Below are 19,607 nucleotides of genomic sequence, written 5' to 3'. Positions count from 1 at the left end.
ATTATATGGTATCTGGGCTTTTGAAGGGTGGGCGTGTTGCAAATGTTGAATTAAAGAGATAAATAATAAATGTTTTTTATTTTCAAGAAATGTCAATAAGATTATTATTCTTTTGATAATATGTTTTTATTAGAAAAATAATATTTTATTCAGTGTGTGATTTTTTATATGAAATGAGTCGGAGATTTTATTAAATGAGTTGTATATTTATGAATTGGAATTTGAATTATTTGATATCGATTTTTATGATTATACTATTGGAATGATGAAAAATAAAGTGTAGTAGTTAGTTTTATTAAAGTTACAACAAAGCATGGACGGGGTACAGCCCAAAATAGCCTGTGGGCCTCCTCATCCACCTACGACAAAAAGAAGGATGGGAAACCTGGTGGAACCACGATTCATGAAAATGAAACTTATGACGGCCATAAACGACCTGATAATAAGCGGAGAAACCAGTCTACGGGGAATCGAGTTAGGGTTGCGACATGGAATGTTGGGAGTATGACGGGAAGTGCGGGAGAAATCGTCGATGTATTGCACAGAAGATTAGATGTGTGCTGCATACAGAAGACTAGATGGAAAGGAAATGAGACCAGAATGATTGGCAAGACTAGCGAAAAATATAAATTCTTTTGGCAAGGAAGTAATGATGGTAAAGCTGGAGTTGGGGTATTGGTTGCGGAGAAATTGGTAGACAAAGTAGTAGAAGTGAGAAAGCTAGATAACCAGACAATGGTTATCAAGATGATTTTTGGTAGTAAGCTATATAATATTATCTCGGCATATGTTCCTCAGGTTGGAAGAAGTGAAGAAAAGAAAAATATATTTTGAGACAGTCTATTGGGGGTGACATCGAGACTGGCAAATGAAGAGGGGATTATCCTGGCTGGTGATCTGAATGGACATGTGGGAGCGAGTAGTGAGGGTTATGAAGGAGTACATGGAGGGTTCAGTTACGGCATGAGAAATTTGGAAGGAGAGAGGATTTTAGATTTTAGTGATGCTATGGATATGATTGTCTGTAATACAATGTTTAAGAAAGAATCCGAGAGCTGATGACTTATAAGTCGGGTAGTACCAAAAGTGCAGTGGATTACTTGTTATTAAGGAGATGTGATCGATGTATAGTAAAAATGTAAAAGTGATACCAGGAGAGGAATGTATAAATCGGCATCGACTAGATATAGGAGATCTCACTCTTAAATGTGCCAGGGTCACTAAAAGAAAGTTTGTGCCAAGGCTGAAGGTTTGGAAATTGAAGGAGGAGAATCCTAGACGTCAATTCAATATGGCATTGGCGATTAAGGAGACGAAGGTGGCACAAGCATCTGAGGTAAATGAAGCCATGAAGAAAGCCTGGGTGATGACAAATGAGGAGGTATGTGGATGGACAAAAGGGCCGCCTAGACATAAGGAGACTTGGTGGTGGAGAAGTAGCGAAAGCTGTTGATGAGAAACGGAGGTGTTTTAAAGTATGGTATAATAGCAAAGAAAATAGTGATAACAATATTTACAAGATGGCTAAAAGAAATGCTAAGAAATTAATAGCGAAGGCTGAAGAAGAAAAAAGACAGTTTGCTAAAGAAATGGAATGCGCTGATGGATTTGGAAATATGGTTCGAATGGCAAAGCAGATGTCAAAAAAGAGGCAGGTTTTGATAGGTGTAAAGTGTTTGAAAAATATGGAAGGAAAAATGGTGATTGATAGTAGTGGTATTAAGAACACCTGGAAGATTTATATGAAAGAACTTTTGAATGAAGAAAATGAATGGGATAATAATGTTAGTTGTGCAAAGGTAGAAGGTCCAGGGTGTAAATTATGCAAGGACGAGATAAAGAGAGCAGTGAAAAGATGAAAAAAGGGAAGGCATCGGGTTTAACGATGGTGGTATCAGAGATGTTTAAAGGTTCTGATGATTTAGGGATTGAATGGTTAATTAATTTAGCCAATCAAATTGTCACAGAAGGAACTATTCCCCAGAACTGGCGAAGAAGTATAATTATCCCAGTATACAAGGGGAAAGGTGATCCTTTAGATTGCGGGTCTTACAGATCTATTAAACTCTTGGAACATGCAATGAAAGTATTTAAGTGTTAGAGAAGCGGATAAGGCAACAAATTAAAATTTATGAAATGCAGTTTGGTTTTACATCTGGAAAAGGCAGGACAGATGCAATTTTTGTGGTGAGACAAATGCAGGAGAAGTATCTTGCGAAGGAAAAGAAACTCTATTATGTGTTTGTTGATTTGGAGAAAGCATTTAGGGTGCCGCGTGAAGTTACTAGATGGGCCTTGAGAAAATCAGGTGTGGAGGAATGGTTGGTTATCGCAGTGATGGCAATGTATGTTGGAGCACAAACAGAAGTACGGACGGATTATGGTGATAGTGACAGCTTTGAGGTTAAGTTAGGACTTCATCAAGGGTCCGTGCTGAGTCCATTAATATTTATCTTAGTAATGGATGTGGTGGCTAAAGAAACGCGTGAAGGACTTCTCTGGGGGCTATTATATGCAGATGACCTTGTATTAATGGCAAACAGTGAGGGAGAATTGAGGGATAAAGTTAGTAAATGGAAGATGACTATGGAAGCAAAGGGCTTGAAAATGAATGCAATAAAGACAAAGGTGATGATTGGTGGGGAAAATCTAAAGATGGAGGAATCTGGTAAGTGGCCTTGTGGTGCATGTGGGAAAGGAGTTGCTAGAAATTCTATCCAATGCACCAGATGCCAGAAATGGGTACATAATAGATGTAGCAGGAAAAAAGGAAGTTTGATGTTAGGAAGAATAACCTTTATTTGTAGAACATGCATGAAAGGGATACATAATAATGATAACCTAGAAATGGCAATGGGTTAACCCTAGAAGTAGTATACCTGTTCAGTTATATTTTAAAAAAACTTTTAAAAAATAAAATTTGGAAAATAAAGTTATAGAACATCGCAATAAGACAGGGAAGATACCTAAAATTTAAGTTTTAAAAATTAATTACTTTGGGGTCCTTTTAATACGTTGGGACAAGTAACATAGGCGTGAAATAAATCGGGCTCCTGGTCCTCGTTGATATTGTCAGTGACAAATCTTTGAGAGAAAGCGACTGGAGTGGACTTCTCCAACGATTCAGGTGAATGAGTGTGTTTGATACCTGTTACAAGTTGGGTAGATTGATCGGAAATATTAGGGTTGGGAAACCTTGGGCAAAATATTTATTTTAATATATAAAATGAAAAGAGTAATGTTGTATAAGTTATTTTTGAAAAGTAACAAGTAAAGTTAAGTTTTCTTACTAGTTACAGCTAGTGTTATATTAAAAAATCTAGCTATTAGGAGATGCAGTTATAGAATGTAAGAAACTAGCTACATTGCAAAATTTATAAATTATTTATATAATCATTTTTATTATAATACTTTTATTATACAAATTTATTCTGAGATTTATAAATTTTAATTAAAGGAATTTAAATGATAACTAAATAAATAATACTACTGAAAAAAATACACTACAACGAATACAATATAATGTTTATCCCTTCAAAAAAAAATGGGCTTAATAAATTTTAACTTGACTTAACTAAATAAACTATTATCAAAATTTGTGTTTAGAAGACATGCTAGTTCTTCTCCAAAAATTAGTTTGCCTAAACTACACAAGTAATTTATAATGAATAAGTTATATTATATAAATATTTAACATATTATAAAACTATTTAGTTATTATTGCAGCCAAAAATAACTCGATAGTTATTTTTAAAATATTGACTAAACACTTAAACAACACTAGGGAAAAAAATATATTAGCGTTATAGAAACTTCTGTAGGGCAATTATATAAAAAAAAAAATTAATAAATAATTGTTTCTTTATGAAACATTATTAAATAATTTTAGAAGTATTATTTATGTTAATATACTTGGGAGATGGGAAAGAAAGTTCAAGACATGAGTAACAAAACTTAGAAAATTATAGAACGAACGAGGAAGGAACGGAGATTCCAGGAAGGTTCTCGGAACTATTTCAAAACGTTATTAATAAGTAAAATTATTAGGCAAAACCTTTTCGATTTTTATGAAATTTTAAATACTAGCTAAGGTTCGTGTAACCTATTTGAGATAAGTTTTAGCCTATCTTTTATACTTTTGGAGATATTAGAGGTAGAATAAAAATGACCTTTATGAGTGTCGGTATTCATTTAATTGATGATTAATTAAAAACCACATGCTTATAAATAATAAATTTAATAAAAAAGCAATCATAAAATTTTTAGAAAATAAATTTTAAAAAAATATTTAAAATTTTTTGGGGAATCTTTAGCATCGAAATATTTAAAAATCTCGTTTTGATTATAATAAAATATTGTTAACAATTTTATATTACCACTTTATATGAATAAATATAAATTTAGAGATGAGCCTTTACGATATCATAGATAAAATCGATATAAACTAAATGAGCAATATTTTTAGGAGATATTATTTAGTGATATTTATTTATGATCAAATTTATAGATAAAATAAGATAAAGATAATTACTCTCAAAAAATCTAGATATTTAATGAATGCTTTATAGAATAATTGGTCAATAATACTGGACCTTGAATTTAAACCAAGCCCATTTTTAATTTTCTGGTTCATATAGCCTAAAAAAATCAAGACCCATAGCTTTGGGTTCGGTTTGAAGCCTTGATTTAAGAATATTTATTTTATATAAAAATCATGTATTTCATAGGCCCCCAAAAAATTGAATCGAACATTGAAATATAGTAAATTTCGAAACGAAAAATTTAGTATTAGTATGATTCGATGTATTATTAGTAATAACAATAATTTTATATTTTTCTAATTTCCTTTTCTGATAATATTAAGTACATAATATAAAAGATAATATTCAAACATTTTATCATTGATATATTCTGTTGAATATTTACACTCAAAAGCTGTGCAAAGGAATCGCTCTTTTCCTAAACTCAACCAAGATAAAGAATGATGGCAATACGACTCTTTTGTCTGATTAAATAATTCCAGCCTCAACCATATGCCACCTAGGTTACGAATAGCTAGAAACAACCTAGTTCTAATTTAGGCCTTTTGCAAGGATTTAGACATTTCATAGGTCATCGATTAGGCTGCAAAATTGTTACGCTGAGATCATAAGTCTTTTGTGATACCAATATCGTTACTAGGTCACCATCCTCTACATTGTCACTTTTCAAAAGGCATATTACCTAGGCACTGTGCTGTCAATTCGATCATTAATAAAACGTCGAGACGCAGAAATACTTCCACACTGGAACCCTCTGGTCAGCTATGACGATCACAGACCTGATGGCATGACCTTAGTCCTTGGAACCAAGGTATATACTACTAGCTTAAGATTATACTTGTGTAGATCGTTTTGCCAGATCCTTTTTGGCCAACTCCTTATGAGATCAGAAAATATATTGACCAATAAATATAGCCATACCTATAACTTTTTCCTGTAGTTTTAGATACCTGTGGATCATTTGGACCTCGAGCCCTAATATTATTCAAAACAATAGGGCAAAGGTTACGTTTAATTAGAGGATCCAAAAGAGGGTTTCTACTTGCGACAAGTCGATCAAACTGTATGTCTATAAATGGGTCATTAAGCTCCGCCGACTTAACCTAAATAGTGTTTTTTAAATAGTTATATATTATTTTTATAATATTGTTTTATAATATATTTTTTATTAAATGGTATATTTTCAATCTTATTGTAATCTTTTAATATTGAATTTGAAAATAAAGATTTTAATTACTAAAAAAGTTAATAAAACAATTTCCTTAATTGATTGGACCATTTCTTTTTATGATCGAACTTTTTCCTAAGCCTTTGGGACTTTTTTTTTGATCTGACTTTTCCTAAGCATTTATGACTTTTTTTTAGATTAACACTTTTTCTTTTTAGTCGGACCTTTTCCTTGATTGATCCGTTTCCTTCCTTTTCCTTTTATGATTGTGACATTTCCTTTTTTGATTGTTTTTTGAATGTGAAACTCTATAATATTTAAGATAATAAGTAACGAACGATTATATTAATCTTTAATTTAAGATAATTATAATGGTAAATATACAATTATACATATATTTGTTATGAAAAAAAAGGAAAAAAAAAAGGAAAAAAACGCGCATAAAAAAATTAAAGTTAAAACTAATAATTTTGTGGGATGAGACTGCCTATGAAGCTAATGTAATTAGCCTTGTGAATCGCCATGGCGAGTCTTTGTCTTAAGAAGAAGCCTTCGCAAGGTTCATCGTAAGTTTGCAGATGTGTGAGATAAGTTCCTTGAAAGCTAAAGCACAATTTCCAAAGGTTGTAAGGGTTGTGGAAATAATGGGAATAAATATGTATTCTTGAGAAATTTTAAAATATTTCGCTATTTTAGGTGACTCCTTTCTCTCGAGAATATTAAGTGTATAATTGGATGGTGCCAAAGGATCAATACACGTGTAATACCAGACCAGGAATTGACCATGCTCCCAACGAATTTGAGAAATTCTATCAGGACGTTTCCCATCGGATCTGAAAAGACCAGAAGGTTCAAGAATAAAAGGAATTTGAGCTGATCTCAAAACTCTAAGGATGATTGATTGCATAAATTATGTCTAATGATATGACTTTTACACGAACGACAATGGAGGCTATGTTTTCCATTACCCAAAACAGGGGAACTGCAACCTAAACATGTGTGGAGCTGGGTTATTAGGCATTTTAAGCTAATAGCAATGGCGTGGGTGTGCTCATTTTGGTTAGGTTGTAATTGTAAATTAAGAGAGGGAATGACTTCAAGGAACTCATGGCCAGAACCATTAAGCAGCGAGGAGAATAAAGGATCGTCAGATGATTGCATTCTGGAAAGTAATGATTCAACGCAACTTGCAATAATAGGCTCATTCCAGTCCTTTTGCGTATTCGTTTCTGGAAGTGGGTGATAAGCGTTAATTGGTCATTTCTACTCGATAATGGCATCATTATAGGAAGGGTCAGATTTATAAATGGGAATTTCTATATATTTTAAGACAACTGAATATGAAGGCAGTTAAGGCAAGATCGGAAGGGGATCTGATAGTAAGTCCTCCCATCTTGTGGGTAAAGATGCTTGTGTCCATGCAATTTCATCGAATTTAAGGTTTAGAATATTTTCGATATGGACTATAATTCCATTTTCATAAACACCGAGAGGAATAGGGAATTTAAAAATGGGAGTTGATCGAAGCGCATATAGGATACGAGGAATATTGAAAAAAAATTTCAAAAGGAAAAAAAATTTATGGGAGGAGAGAAGGAAAATAAATCAGCCAACTCAAAAAGTGTTTCGTGTGTGGACTGTAGGAAGGAAGATATTGCTGTGTTTTCCTCAAAGTAGGCACCTATATGATATGGGTGGTCAGTTTGAAATTGTGTGAATTAGGTTCAATTGATTTGATAGAAATGAATTCGGATTTCCCAGGTATATTGAGAGTCCAATAGCAGCCCCAGCCTTTTTGATTAAATTTAGCTTTATTGACCTCGTCATTGGAACCACCAAGGATACCATCATCAATGTACTAGGCATGCGAGGATAATGAATATTTCGAGTTCAAAGATGTCTACCTAAACAAAATAAAGAACTTAGTAGGTATCCATGTTGTATGCCGTCAATGGAAGGAATTTTATAAGTATCAAATTGCAGGGATAGCAGTTGATTACAAATGAAAAAATTTTGTGTAACCGAGGAAAAGAGTACAAGAACTCAGGAAGGAATTCCGGAAAGTATTATAGGCATTGGAAAGTCAATTTGATTCGTTGGTGGGCTAATTTTCTAAATGTATTCTAGTTAAATGTACAACCGCTTCACCGCTACCAGGCATCTTAACACCGAGTTGGAAGGGGCTTAGGAGACATGAAGCTTCATGCTTTGTTCGAGAAGATATCATCTTGCCAACTAAGCGGCGAAAAATTGAACCAATAGAAATTGGTCTGATATCATCATTGGGCTTTTAAAGTGCAATTAGCCTAGCACCGAAAATGATTGGAGAAACAAAGCTTGGTACTTCATCTTTTAAAACCTTATTGCAAATTTTGTTATTTTAAAAAGAATGGAGTTTGTGAGCATATTGAATGGAAAGTGATGTCCTGGAGAAAGGGCGGGTGGCATGAAGACCATGACTTTCCTCACTTCTTCAGAAATAAATAGAGAAGCACATGTTGAGTGAGGTTGTGGGGATATTGGGATAATGGTTACAGCAGGGTGTTTTTGACAGAGATTTATATAAGTGGCATTGGAAGGTTCAGCAAGGAGGTCATGTGTGGAAACCAATCTGAGTGCACCTTTTATGTTAAGATTGTCAAATTTCTTGCAGATCAAATTGTACTTCATCTCAATCGGTGAAGGTTTTCTTTTATTTTTGACAGTCAATGGCATTCTTTATTCATGAAGATGAGGGGCATCAATCGTTGCAGCATCCTTAATTTCCTGGGTAAGGGATTTATGTAAAGTTTTGCCGGGCACCCTGAAAACATTTTATCCATAAAAAAGGAATTTTAGCCATTCATTCTCATTGCTAGAATTTAGTAATAAGGAGAATAGACAATCAGAAAGATTTAGCGAGCTTTTGGGGATCCTTGAGATGATATTAGGTTTGGAATGGTCAAGAAAAGAATCAGAGAAATTGGAATGTGTTCTGAAGAGGTGGAACGATATTTTCGGAGAATTGATTGATAAGAGAAAGTGGACCAAGGCCTGGATGTGGAAATCTGAGTGACGAAAGTCAATAAATTTGTGGACATACATCTTTTCTAATATGTACTAATTTCAGACATGAAGGACAGATTTGTGAAGTAGACATAGAGAGAAAAAAAACTAAATATTAATATAATGATAAATTAATGATACATATTGTTCATATCATATCAAGATATAAGAATGATCCAAAACTTTCATGATTAATGATATTATATAAGAATATTTTGTTGAATAAATTCATCTTGAGTTAATAATAACATTTTACATAAATGGATATAAAAATGAACCAAAACTAATTACTTGAATAAAGATATAATAATTAGTTATTTTGTTGAATAAATATATAATAATTACATAATACATAAATAGATATAATAATCATAAATTAATAATGAGTAACAATTATATTGACTTTTAAGATAAACTCATTGGCGTTTATTAGTACTTATTGGCGCTTATTATTATTCATTGGCGCTTATTGGCAATCATTAGTACTTATGGCCGCTTATTAGTAAACATTGGAGCTTATTATTATTTATTGGCACTTACTAGTAGCCATTGACGTTTATTTACTTATTTATTGGCACTCATTGGCGCTTATTCGTTCACATTGGCTCTTGCTAGTACTTATTTGGCACCTATTAGTACTCATTGGCGCTTATTAGTATTTATTGAGAATTATTAGGATACTATTAGCCCTTATTATCACTCATTAGCGCCTATTGGCACTAATAAGCGCTTGTTAGAACTCATTGGCGCTTATTAGTACTTATAGTATTCATTGGCAATCATTAGTGCAAATCGGCACTTATTAGTATTAATTGACACTTAACAGTATTTATTGGTACTTATAGTACTCATTGGTGCTTATTGGCACTTTATTAATACTCATTGGTGCTTGTTATGGCATTCATTGGCGTTTCTTATGGAAAAGGTTATAAGCGAAATGGTTACTTATTAGCGCTTAGGCGAAAAAGCTATAAGTGAAAAATCCTTTGGCACTCATTAGTTATTAATATTCATTAGCGCTCCTTAGGCGAATGTGAAAAAATTAAATATGGAGTAGGTTCGTGTGGATGGAGAAAGCTAACTTGCACTTCTTAGACCATTTCATTTTTATCTACAACCGCCAACCACCAAAAATTATCGTACAAACAAGTTATAAACAGACATTAATATCATTCATTCTGAATCTCGTATCAAAATAAGTAATATTTTCCATTTTATCTTCGTAAACAATTGAATAAATTTTTGTCTCAATAGTTCTCAGACCTATTGGAATAACCGCATGTATATTTTGCTTGACGTTTAATAGCTTTACTAAATCTTTTAAGCAATTGATCTTCTTCTTCATTCGTATGTTATAAATAATGATGATGAAAAGAAATAAAATCGATAAAAAATTTTAAAAAATCAAATAACTAAAAATACAAGGGTTATCCCAATCTAATTTTTAAAAATAAATTTATATTGATTTAATAAACATATACGCCATTTTTTAGAATATGCTCAAATAAATATTAAAAAATCAACCCATACCTTTACCGGAAATATAAAAACACCTGATTTTTTTTTTAAATTATTTTTAAGAAAAGGATTGAAGGACTATCTAATGATATCAAATATACGTCTCTATAGCTTTTTTAAAAATCCAGATTCAGGTAGATATTTAAAAACTGCCTGAATCTGACTTAACACTAAGTCTATCATTTATATTTTTGAGTAATTTTTATTTTATATCCGTTTTCCCGAATTAGGAAAGACGATTTTTTTAACCTTAGCCGCCATATCCCCGGAACTTGAGTTAGAGCTTGCAGAATTAAATTTCATAGGTCCTCACAACATATATAATCAAGTTGGAATGTTTCATTCGATTTTAAGGATCTCCATGAAAATGGCCATTTTTGATCGATTTGTCGAGGAATGAATGGTCCTCCTATTATTATAATTCTGATCGTTTAAAAATGCTAAAAAGAGAGGAACAATAGTTAAAAATGATGGAGTGTTTGCAGATGAGGCCAGATCCATAGCAAAATTAAATGGTTCCAGAAATTGTCGATTAATTTACTACATTATTCCATAAGGCAGTACATGTTGGTATTTTGTAATCGATTAAATTGTCAAATAAGATTTAAGCAATGCCATAAAGCATAGGTTGAATACCAAGGAGCTAGAATATCCAAAATTGGGTGAGGAAATTAGTTGGATTATTGAAAAGATGTATTTTTTATTTATTAAATTTTGATAAAGATATCTAAAATACTTTTTTAAGTTTAATTTATGGGCTTCTAGGCGGCCTTAACAGACAAATGTATAACATGGCAAAAGCATTTGCATGCATTATTTAAATTAAAATTTTCTTTTTGATTTATATTTTTAAAAATGTGAAATTATTACTTGCATTACAGATAAATTGCATCGTCAGCAAAAAAAATCAACAAATTTTTCTTTTAATTCAAAATTAAAAATGTTAAAAAGTTACATCCTCAATCATTGTAAAGGCTTAATTATTATTAATAAATATTCTATAATTAAAGTATTTAAGTTAGCATTATTATTTTTATTAACTAAGAATGAGTTTATTAAATTAATTTTTGTACTGCTTTTTTTGGTATTGTTCACATTATCTAAGCAATGTGGGGTAGATTTATTCAAGATGTGTCCATAAACTCAATGTTCCAAAATTGGGTAGGGATAATTTTTTGTTGCATTTATTACTTCTTCTTGTTATCACAACTTGTAAAAAAAAATTCAGATTTGTGAAGTATTTCGACTTTTATTAGATTTAGATAATGTTGTAAACGAACACGTTCATTTGAAAAAATGATGAACGACGTTCCTTTTATTTTTGACGAACTTTGAAGGTGAACGCGTTCCTTTTTTTTGAAGAACGCGTTCGTTTTTCACATTCGTTCAATTTTAGAAAATCTTCTTATTTTTATTAATTTAAAAATAAAATAAATTAATTTTATATAATAATTTTTTAAGAAAAAGGGTTATTTTTTAATCCGCTGTTTTTTTATCCCATTTGAATTTTAACCAGCCATTATTTTTACGCTATATAATAACTAATTTGAGTATTATTATTTATATTTTATAGATTAGCGCAAGCATGGATGTTGTTATTTCATCATAATCACCTAATTCTGAAAATTTATAATCAGATGAATCAACATTACCATAGCCTAAATAAAAACTTTACAGTAACAACATATATTTAATATATTAACTCTATCCTTACCAAATGTAAAATGAGTACAAAAAGTATAATATCAGTTTCAAAATCTTCAAGTTCCTTAAAGAGATACATGATTGTAATATTTATTATTTTATATAATATAATATAACAATAAGTTACTGTTAATAATTTATTTTAGATTGTTGTATTAAATTATGATTATTATAATAATTATATATTATTTATTATAGACATATATATAAAATAGTTAATAAAATATCTTTTAGAATTTATTGTGATTATGAAATTTCGCTAAAGTTTTTATCAAGGGTTTTATAATTTAATAGTTAAGCATAATTTAAACTATTATAAATTTATATATTTTATAAAAACTAAATTTTTTAGATATAAAAAATTTTATATATGATTTTATTCATATTTTAACATAAGATTTCCCTACGGAATATTTATTCAATTCAATTATTTTAAACCGTTTTAAAACTTCAAAAATATATTATCCTGTTTATTTCACATTTATATTAAACTTTAAAAGAGTGTGGTGTAAAAAATACCAAATATTGAATGTGTTGATTCATATGATATATATTCAAAATTTTAAACCAAAGATTTATAGTTGAGCAAACAAATCTTTATGCTGTATAGAATGAGAAAATATTTACAAGTCCAACAAATGCTTCTGAAAATAGATTTTTTAATCATGAACATGTTTGTGAAAATTAAATCCTTCATACAGAAATCTAAGCCAGAAATCCAAGTGCAATATATATCAAAGCTAATGTCATGCAAAAGATTTAGTTGGCTTTTATCAATACATTGTAAAGATGTTTTGCAAATCAAAAAGGATATAGGATATGACAGATTGTATAAAATCTAACCTTTTAAAATAAGATATATTTAAAATTCAAAGAAAATTCCCTTAGAGAAATTTATCAATAGATGAGTCTATGATCAAGTTCAAAGGTATTCATAACTATTATACATAGTGATAGTATTGTCATAGGACGAAGTTCAATAAATATCTCCTAAAAATCTTATAAATAGATGTTACAATACATGAGTTATAGCTGAGAAGACTAAATATTAATTAATATTGTTAGTATAATTATTTGCTAAAATAGTATGCAAGGAAATCTCGAATATACATAGGGAAAAAAGATGGCATGATTGAAAAATACCTGGGAAGATGAGTTATTAGGGATATGATTGGAGGAATGGAAGACAAATTTCACAAATTATTTAATTATATTTTGATGATAGTTATTTAGAAATTATTTATGTGGAACAATCAAACACAGAAAATTTTTCCGAAGATAAAATAATTATTAAGGGTGATGCAGATTTCAAAGTTAGTAATGATAATATAGTATGTCTGAAAATGATAGATAATAGATCTGTACATTTATTATCAAACTATCATGAGTTTGATGACATAATTTCTATGTACAGGATGAACAAGATGGGGAGAGGGGTAGCAATGAAAGTTCTGGCCTAATTGAACACCTATTATAATAATAATAATATGGGTAATGTTGATTTTTTTAATCAATATAAAGTGCCAAATAAATAGAAAGAGTAGAAAAAATGGTGGCATAGTTCATTCTTTTATTTTATTGAAGCCGTTGTTGAAAACTCACAAGTACAAAAGAAAGGTAAGAGGCTTATTTTGAATAAAGGAACTACCTGAATCCCAGATATAATTACCCCGGACGCTTAGAAAGGGGAATTAAAAAAAGTTATTCATATATTCTACATAGCTTAAAGTATCTGTTAGATTTTACCGAATATATTTGGTTTAGTCTCTAATAAAATTAATATTTCTCATTATCTAATATAAATATTACCCTTATATTTATTGCATAGTCCTAAACTAATCACTAAAGCGGTTCATGAATTTGATATCAGGTCTTAACCTGACTGCGTAGTTAGGTAAAAACTAAAAAAAACTTACTGGCTGTGCAGCCCAAATTTTTTAGTTTTACAGAATGTAGTGGGTTTGGTGTAATAAAATTATTATTCTCATCATCTACTATAAATACTGGCCCTTATCTTATTTGCATTATCTAAGCTCACTTCTAACGCGGTCCACGAGCTTGTATCTTAGCCTGAACTGCATAGTTCGGTAAAAATTAAAAGAAACTAATTAGCTTCTCAACAGCTCTAAGTCTCTTTTAGATTTTATCGAATGTAATAGGTTTATTGTCTAATAAATTAAGTATTTTCATTGTCTAATTTTATAACTAGATTAACCCTAATCCAAGTCAGTTGCCATGAACAGCTTAGCAATATATTTAGCCAACAGTTTAACATTTCTTTATTTCATTCCAAAAACAAACCAGGCAAAATTTTATTTTACGCAATTGATAACAACATGGTAAATTTCAAATCTAGTTGATCTATTAAAGTTTTCAACTGATTGTAAACAGATCATGTGTGGAAAATAATCAAATAATAATATCAGAATTTTTTCAGCACCACCTTAGAGGATATAAATATTGATATAAATTTTGCATAATTTTTTTTACACGAGTGTCGGGTCTTCAATATTAAAGATTATCACAGTAAAGTTGTTATTCACACAATATAACACCACTCTTCCGTCAAATGTCACGGTAGAATAATTTTTTAGTGTTGCAAAAAATGATTTACAAATAAATGGGAGTAATGATAAAAGATGCTGAGCTGAATATCAAAAGTTGCATTTCATTTTTAGTAATTATTCTTATTCAATTCGAAATTCAAGGATATGAATAGCCAAATAATTCAATATTATTAATTCGTAAATATTCGATTCTATAATCTATAGTATATTTAGAATTATTTTTCGTGTTAAACTCAATTTAAAAAAAATTATATATAATTTGGGCAGCCATATTTTTTTTCCATTAATGTGTGATAATTACCTTACTTCTTTTAAATCTACTGCACTGAATCGTTTATTTGATATAATAAGGAAATACTTTTTAAGAAACAAGAAAGAAAACATAAAATAATTGAAAAATATAGACTATTACTTATGGGTCAAAAAAGATAGTTTAAAAAACATTTTGCTTAAAATTATATTTATTTTATTTTTAGTAATGCTGTAAATATTACTTCGAAAAAGAAATGCGTTATTCTTCGTCTGGAAAAAGGAACCTGTTACCGTTACTCGTTACCTGGTGAATAAAGGAATAGGCGATAATGGCTATTCAAAAGAGTAACACGCTACATGTTACTTGAAAAAATATTTTATACAAAAATAATATATATTTTTTAAGATACGATATTTTTATAATAATTTGTATCTTTAACCATTAATTTTCAAAATTTTGATCAGATAAACAAGAATGCTAGTGCTCAACACAGTTTTCACCGTGCTAAGCACACGTTCAACTAGCGCAGAGGATGGGAGGGTTGTTTTATATTTAACAAGTAAAAATTTTAATTGGGGGAATTTATCAAAAATGAAAGAACAAACTTTATCCTGAAAAAAGCTCAAAAGAATCGTCATTCAGATCTTCATTGAATTATTTTTATCTTTATCAGAAAATAATCTGGCATGTGTGTTGTTTTTTTAAGGAATCAATTTGCCTTTTCTTTGTGAAGATCCCAAACTGGAAATAAATTCAAGTTTTCTACCTCGGTTGACCTCCAATTTTATCCAGGGCCAATCCAAAAATAGTGGGTGAATTATTGCTGATAGTATATATTCATCTTTATGTATTTGAATCCATTGAAAACAAATATAATCAAAATATAAATTGTAAACAATATTTCAACTATATATCTTTTATCTATGTCTTGCAGGATTGCATTACAAAATTCAAATTATTTAAAGCCATTGTTTTAAGTTTTAATATTATGATATCCCTAATGCTATAAATCGAGAGAGCCGTAGCAACAGGTTCCATAACCTATAAAATCATATATACATATCATATTTTTTTAATAACACTAACCATACAATATTCATCTATGAACAACTTGTCATTATCTCTATGTACGGATAAATCTATGTACGGATTTATTATAAGATTCGTCAAATTTTGGTCAATCTCCTTAAAAGACTAAGTATTCATTTCAAGGATTTATAAAAAAGAGTCCATCTTGTTATACCGGTTTAATCATATACCCATTTCTCCCTTACTCAGTGGCCCCTACAATGGTGGGGGGGGGGGTCCGAAGCAACTAGTTCAGTAAATTTTTAAATTTTTTTTTTAAATTTTCTTTATTATTTAATTCTTTTACTGTTTTGTTACATCCATCATGATCATGTGATTTCTGGTTTATAAATGTAATAATAAGACACCCCCCCCCCTCCTCCAACTTAATATTTTTTTGGTCGATGTTTAGTAAATTAGGTTGTTATCCGAGATTTCTTGTCATAAATTATTTTTCCAAATTGCAAATCGCATAATATAAGAGATGATAAATGGATAGATCACATTAGAAAAAGACATGGTGGGCTTAATTTTAACGATATAAAGAAAAACTTTGAAATAGTAGCTTTTAAGAATGTTACTTAAAATTGAACAAATAGCAAAGTAATTTTTTTATTAAATATTTAATTATTTATACTTATCTTATTATAAAGGGTATTAAATCGTTGGGAATTCAATGCTGTTGGTATAATAAATATTTTTAATTAATATAATTATCTTTTAAAAGTGTCCTAATAATAAAGAAAATGTGTTAGAAGAAAATATAATATCTGATGATTCTGATAATGATCATAAAATTAGTGAACCAGAGGTCATTTAATTACTCTTATTTTTTATCTCTGCTATATTTTTTTATAGGCAGACACAGAGCAGAGATTTGATAAAGTAGAACAAGAAATTCCTATTATCTTTCTACTTTTAATAAATATTAATTTAGCTTTATTAAATTTTAATGAATACAACATATGCAGTTTAACGAAAGATTTAATAATTGATTCGATGAAATTTTTACATCAAACATCATTTTTTACGCCAAAGGGAATGGCAGAAAATACAATTATTAAAGAAGATATCGAGGATATCTGTGAATTTTACAATCAAATTTTCGAAGAAATGTTGAAGTTTAGAAAAGATGGCCAAAATGGGGAATGTAATTATTACTCATGACCTAGAGGTTCAAGAATCTAAAGATTTATCAGATTCTGAGAATTGTAAATTTATTTATTTAAAATATTTTTACCAATACATTATTTAGCTTCTTCTGATGATGATGAAAATTCAGGGACTTACGATTCAGATTGGAAAAACTATTCAATTATTTTTCCTTATCGTCTACTTTTAAATTTTTCTGCTTTCCCTAATTTAAGAATTTTATATAAATATTTATTAACCATTCCTACAACCTCATGTACTGCCGAAAGAGTCATGAGTAAAATTAAATTAATTAAAACAAGACTTCGTAGTACCATGAAAGATTCATTTCTCAATAATTTAACCATATTATCATTAGAGAAAAATTTATTTAAACAATTAAATATTGATGAAATTATAAATTCTTTCGCTTTCTCTTCCCCTAATTTATCTAAATTATTAATATAAAAATAATATTTATAAAGTATATATTTTTTGCATTTTATTTATATTATATATTAAAAATTGATGCAATAAAAATTATTTTTGAAATTTATGGGTGTCATAAAATAATTATCATTTTTTCGAAAGGGGGGGTACTTTTCAAGGGGGTACTTTTCAGGGGGGTAATCTGCTTCATTCGCACAGAACCCTTACTTAAAGACTGCCCATGTTTATTCAACAATTGAAATTGAGATATTTAAGTTGGGACACAATTTATACTTACAACGTGTATATTTGTACCCTTAATTTTCTTTATTGGTTTAAAAAATTGTTTCATGGGTCCAGGGCAGTTTAAATCATCTTAATCTTAATAAATATGAACAATTGACATAATATTTTTATAAAATAAAATAAAAATTAACATACCTTCGGTTTTTTTAAAGAAAAAATTCAAAGAATAATGTTGGCGTTACCATACGGTTAATCAAAAAAAGAAACGGGTTATCTAGAGAAAAATGTAACGAATGCTGTTCCTTTTTTTAAAAAAAGGTAACGTCGTTAGTAAGACATTACTTTTTTTGACGTTATTTTACGCACTAATTAATATTTATTATTTGCTCGCTGTCGACAAGATTTCGACATTCAAGATAGATGATCAAAATTTTAGATATAGATAAGGCAATTTTAGCGATTTTTAATTCGTTGTTATCCGCCTAACGAATAGAAAATATTAAATTTTTTGATTTGTATACAAATAACAATTCTTCATGAACGGTTCTGATTCGTTTTGGAGGTCTCACCCTGCAAAGTTACCGCGAATTCGCGACGAAGTATATAAAAATAAATGTAAAATTATTATATTTATATCATATTTTGTGCGAATTCGCGCCAACTAATGCAAGATAATAGATATACTCAAGATATTAAGAGAATTTCGTCTAGCGAAAAAAATAGAAATAATTAGGAAATCTTTACTTAAATAAGGGTGATGACGGGAAGTGTAAAGTATTGAAGTTGTGCATGGGACTGTATCCATAATTAAAAATGGCAGCAGAAGCCGATAAAATATCCCTAAAAATAGGAGACACGTAACATGGCGGGAGAAGCCAATAAGGAGCAGCGACGGTCGCAGAGGCGATGAATGAATGCTGAAAAGAGTTTGAGTTCGCGACACGTAGATCCGACCAAAAGGAAAGATTTTCAACAGTTGAATGAAGTCCGGTGGATGGATGAATTGTTGCAGAGTTGTCCATCTATCAATTTAAAAATAAGAAATTTTTATTGATTTTTAAGGAATAAGAAATCGTTCGGAAATTGCTCTAAAATACAGTAGAGATAAAATTTATATAGAATAATTTAATTATTTTAGCATTTAAGAAATAAGATAAAAACATTATGTCGAAGTAGATACGATACTAGAATAGAGAGAAGCTAATATAATATTGTAGGATATTTTTTTCTCTATAATGTAAAGGCTATAAATCTTATAACATCTGGTCCAATATGAAATGTAATACTAATTTAAATAATTAATTCGATGAAAATTAATAGTATGCAAACTAGTTAAGTAAGATATTTAAATAAAATTGTGCAAAGGGAAAAGTTTGAATATGGGATCTATACTTTTTTGGTTTTATAAGCGAATATTAATGAGAAAGATTCCTATGCAATCTGAATTTTTTTATATAATTTCTTCGGTAGTGTTAAAACGGCTCGATTTGAGCCGATTTTTTAAAACGGCTAACTCAATATTTTTTCCAAAAAATATTATGCAAGTCTAAAAAAATTTTGTCATAGATGGCACAAAGATTTGGACATCTATTATCGAAATGACGAAGTTTAGGAAATATTTTTCTAGGTGAAATATTAAGTTAGTCGTTTTTAAAACTGGCATCGAGCCGTTTAACAAATACTATTTATTCTTCAGGGTTAGGTAAATTTTCAGAAAATTGTATCCAGAAAAATTTTGAATATAAGAAACTAGATACTTATCAAATATTTCAATAAGATATTTTAAAAAATTATCTAAGATACAAGATACTTTTTTTAAACTTTAGATAATCAAATTGTATCAAAGTTCAACTAAGATAATGGATGTATTCCTTCAACAAAAGAACACCCTTTGATGTTCAAGATTTTTCTTGTGGATAAATGCTCAATCTTTCCAA

General features: G+C 29.6%; 1 protein-coding gene across 4 annotated transcripts in view; it reads right to left on the bottom strand.

Annotated features, from left to right (window-relative positions):
• LOC135931650 (uncharacterized) overlaps positions 1 to 19,607 on the bottom strand; it is a 97,714-nt gene that overhangs the window by 62,261 nt on the left and 15,846 nt on the right. For all 4 annotated transcript variants that reach the window (XR_010573113.1, XM_065468897.1, XM_065468896.1 and 1 more), the window contains exons 2-3: positions 18,415 to 18,692; positions 2,996 to 3,195 (exon numbers count right to left, since the gene is read on the bottom strand). Coding sequence is in view for 3 of the 4 variants with exons in the window: in XM_065468897.1 (XP_065324969.1) it covers positions 2,996 to 3,195; positions 18,415 to 18,692 (478 nt within the window). In the remaining variant the exon portion in view is untranslated. The remainder of the gene's footprint in view (positions 1 to 2,995; positions 3,196 to 18,414; positions 18,693 to 19,607) is intronic.

Source organism: Gordionus sp. m RMFG-2023, chromosome 1 (genome assembly GCF_954871325.1).
Source record: "Gordionus sp. m RMFG-2023 chromosome 1, tfGorSpeb1-WG-v2, whole genome shotgun sequence".
Taxonomy (NCBI): Eukaryota; Metazoa; Nematomorpha; class Gordioida; order Chordodea; family Parachordodidae; genus Gordionus; species Gordionus sp. m RMFG-2023.
Note: the sequence above shows the minus strand (reverse complement) of the source record. Positions and strands in the feature narration are given on the sequence as shown.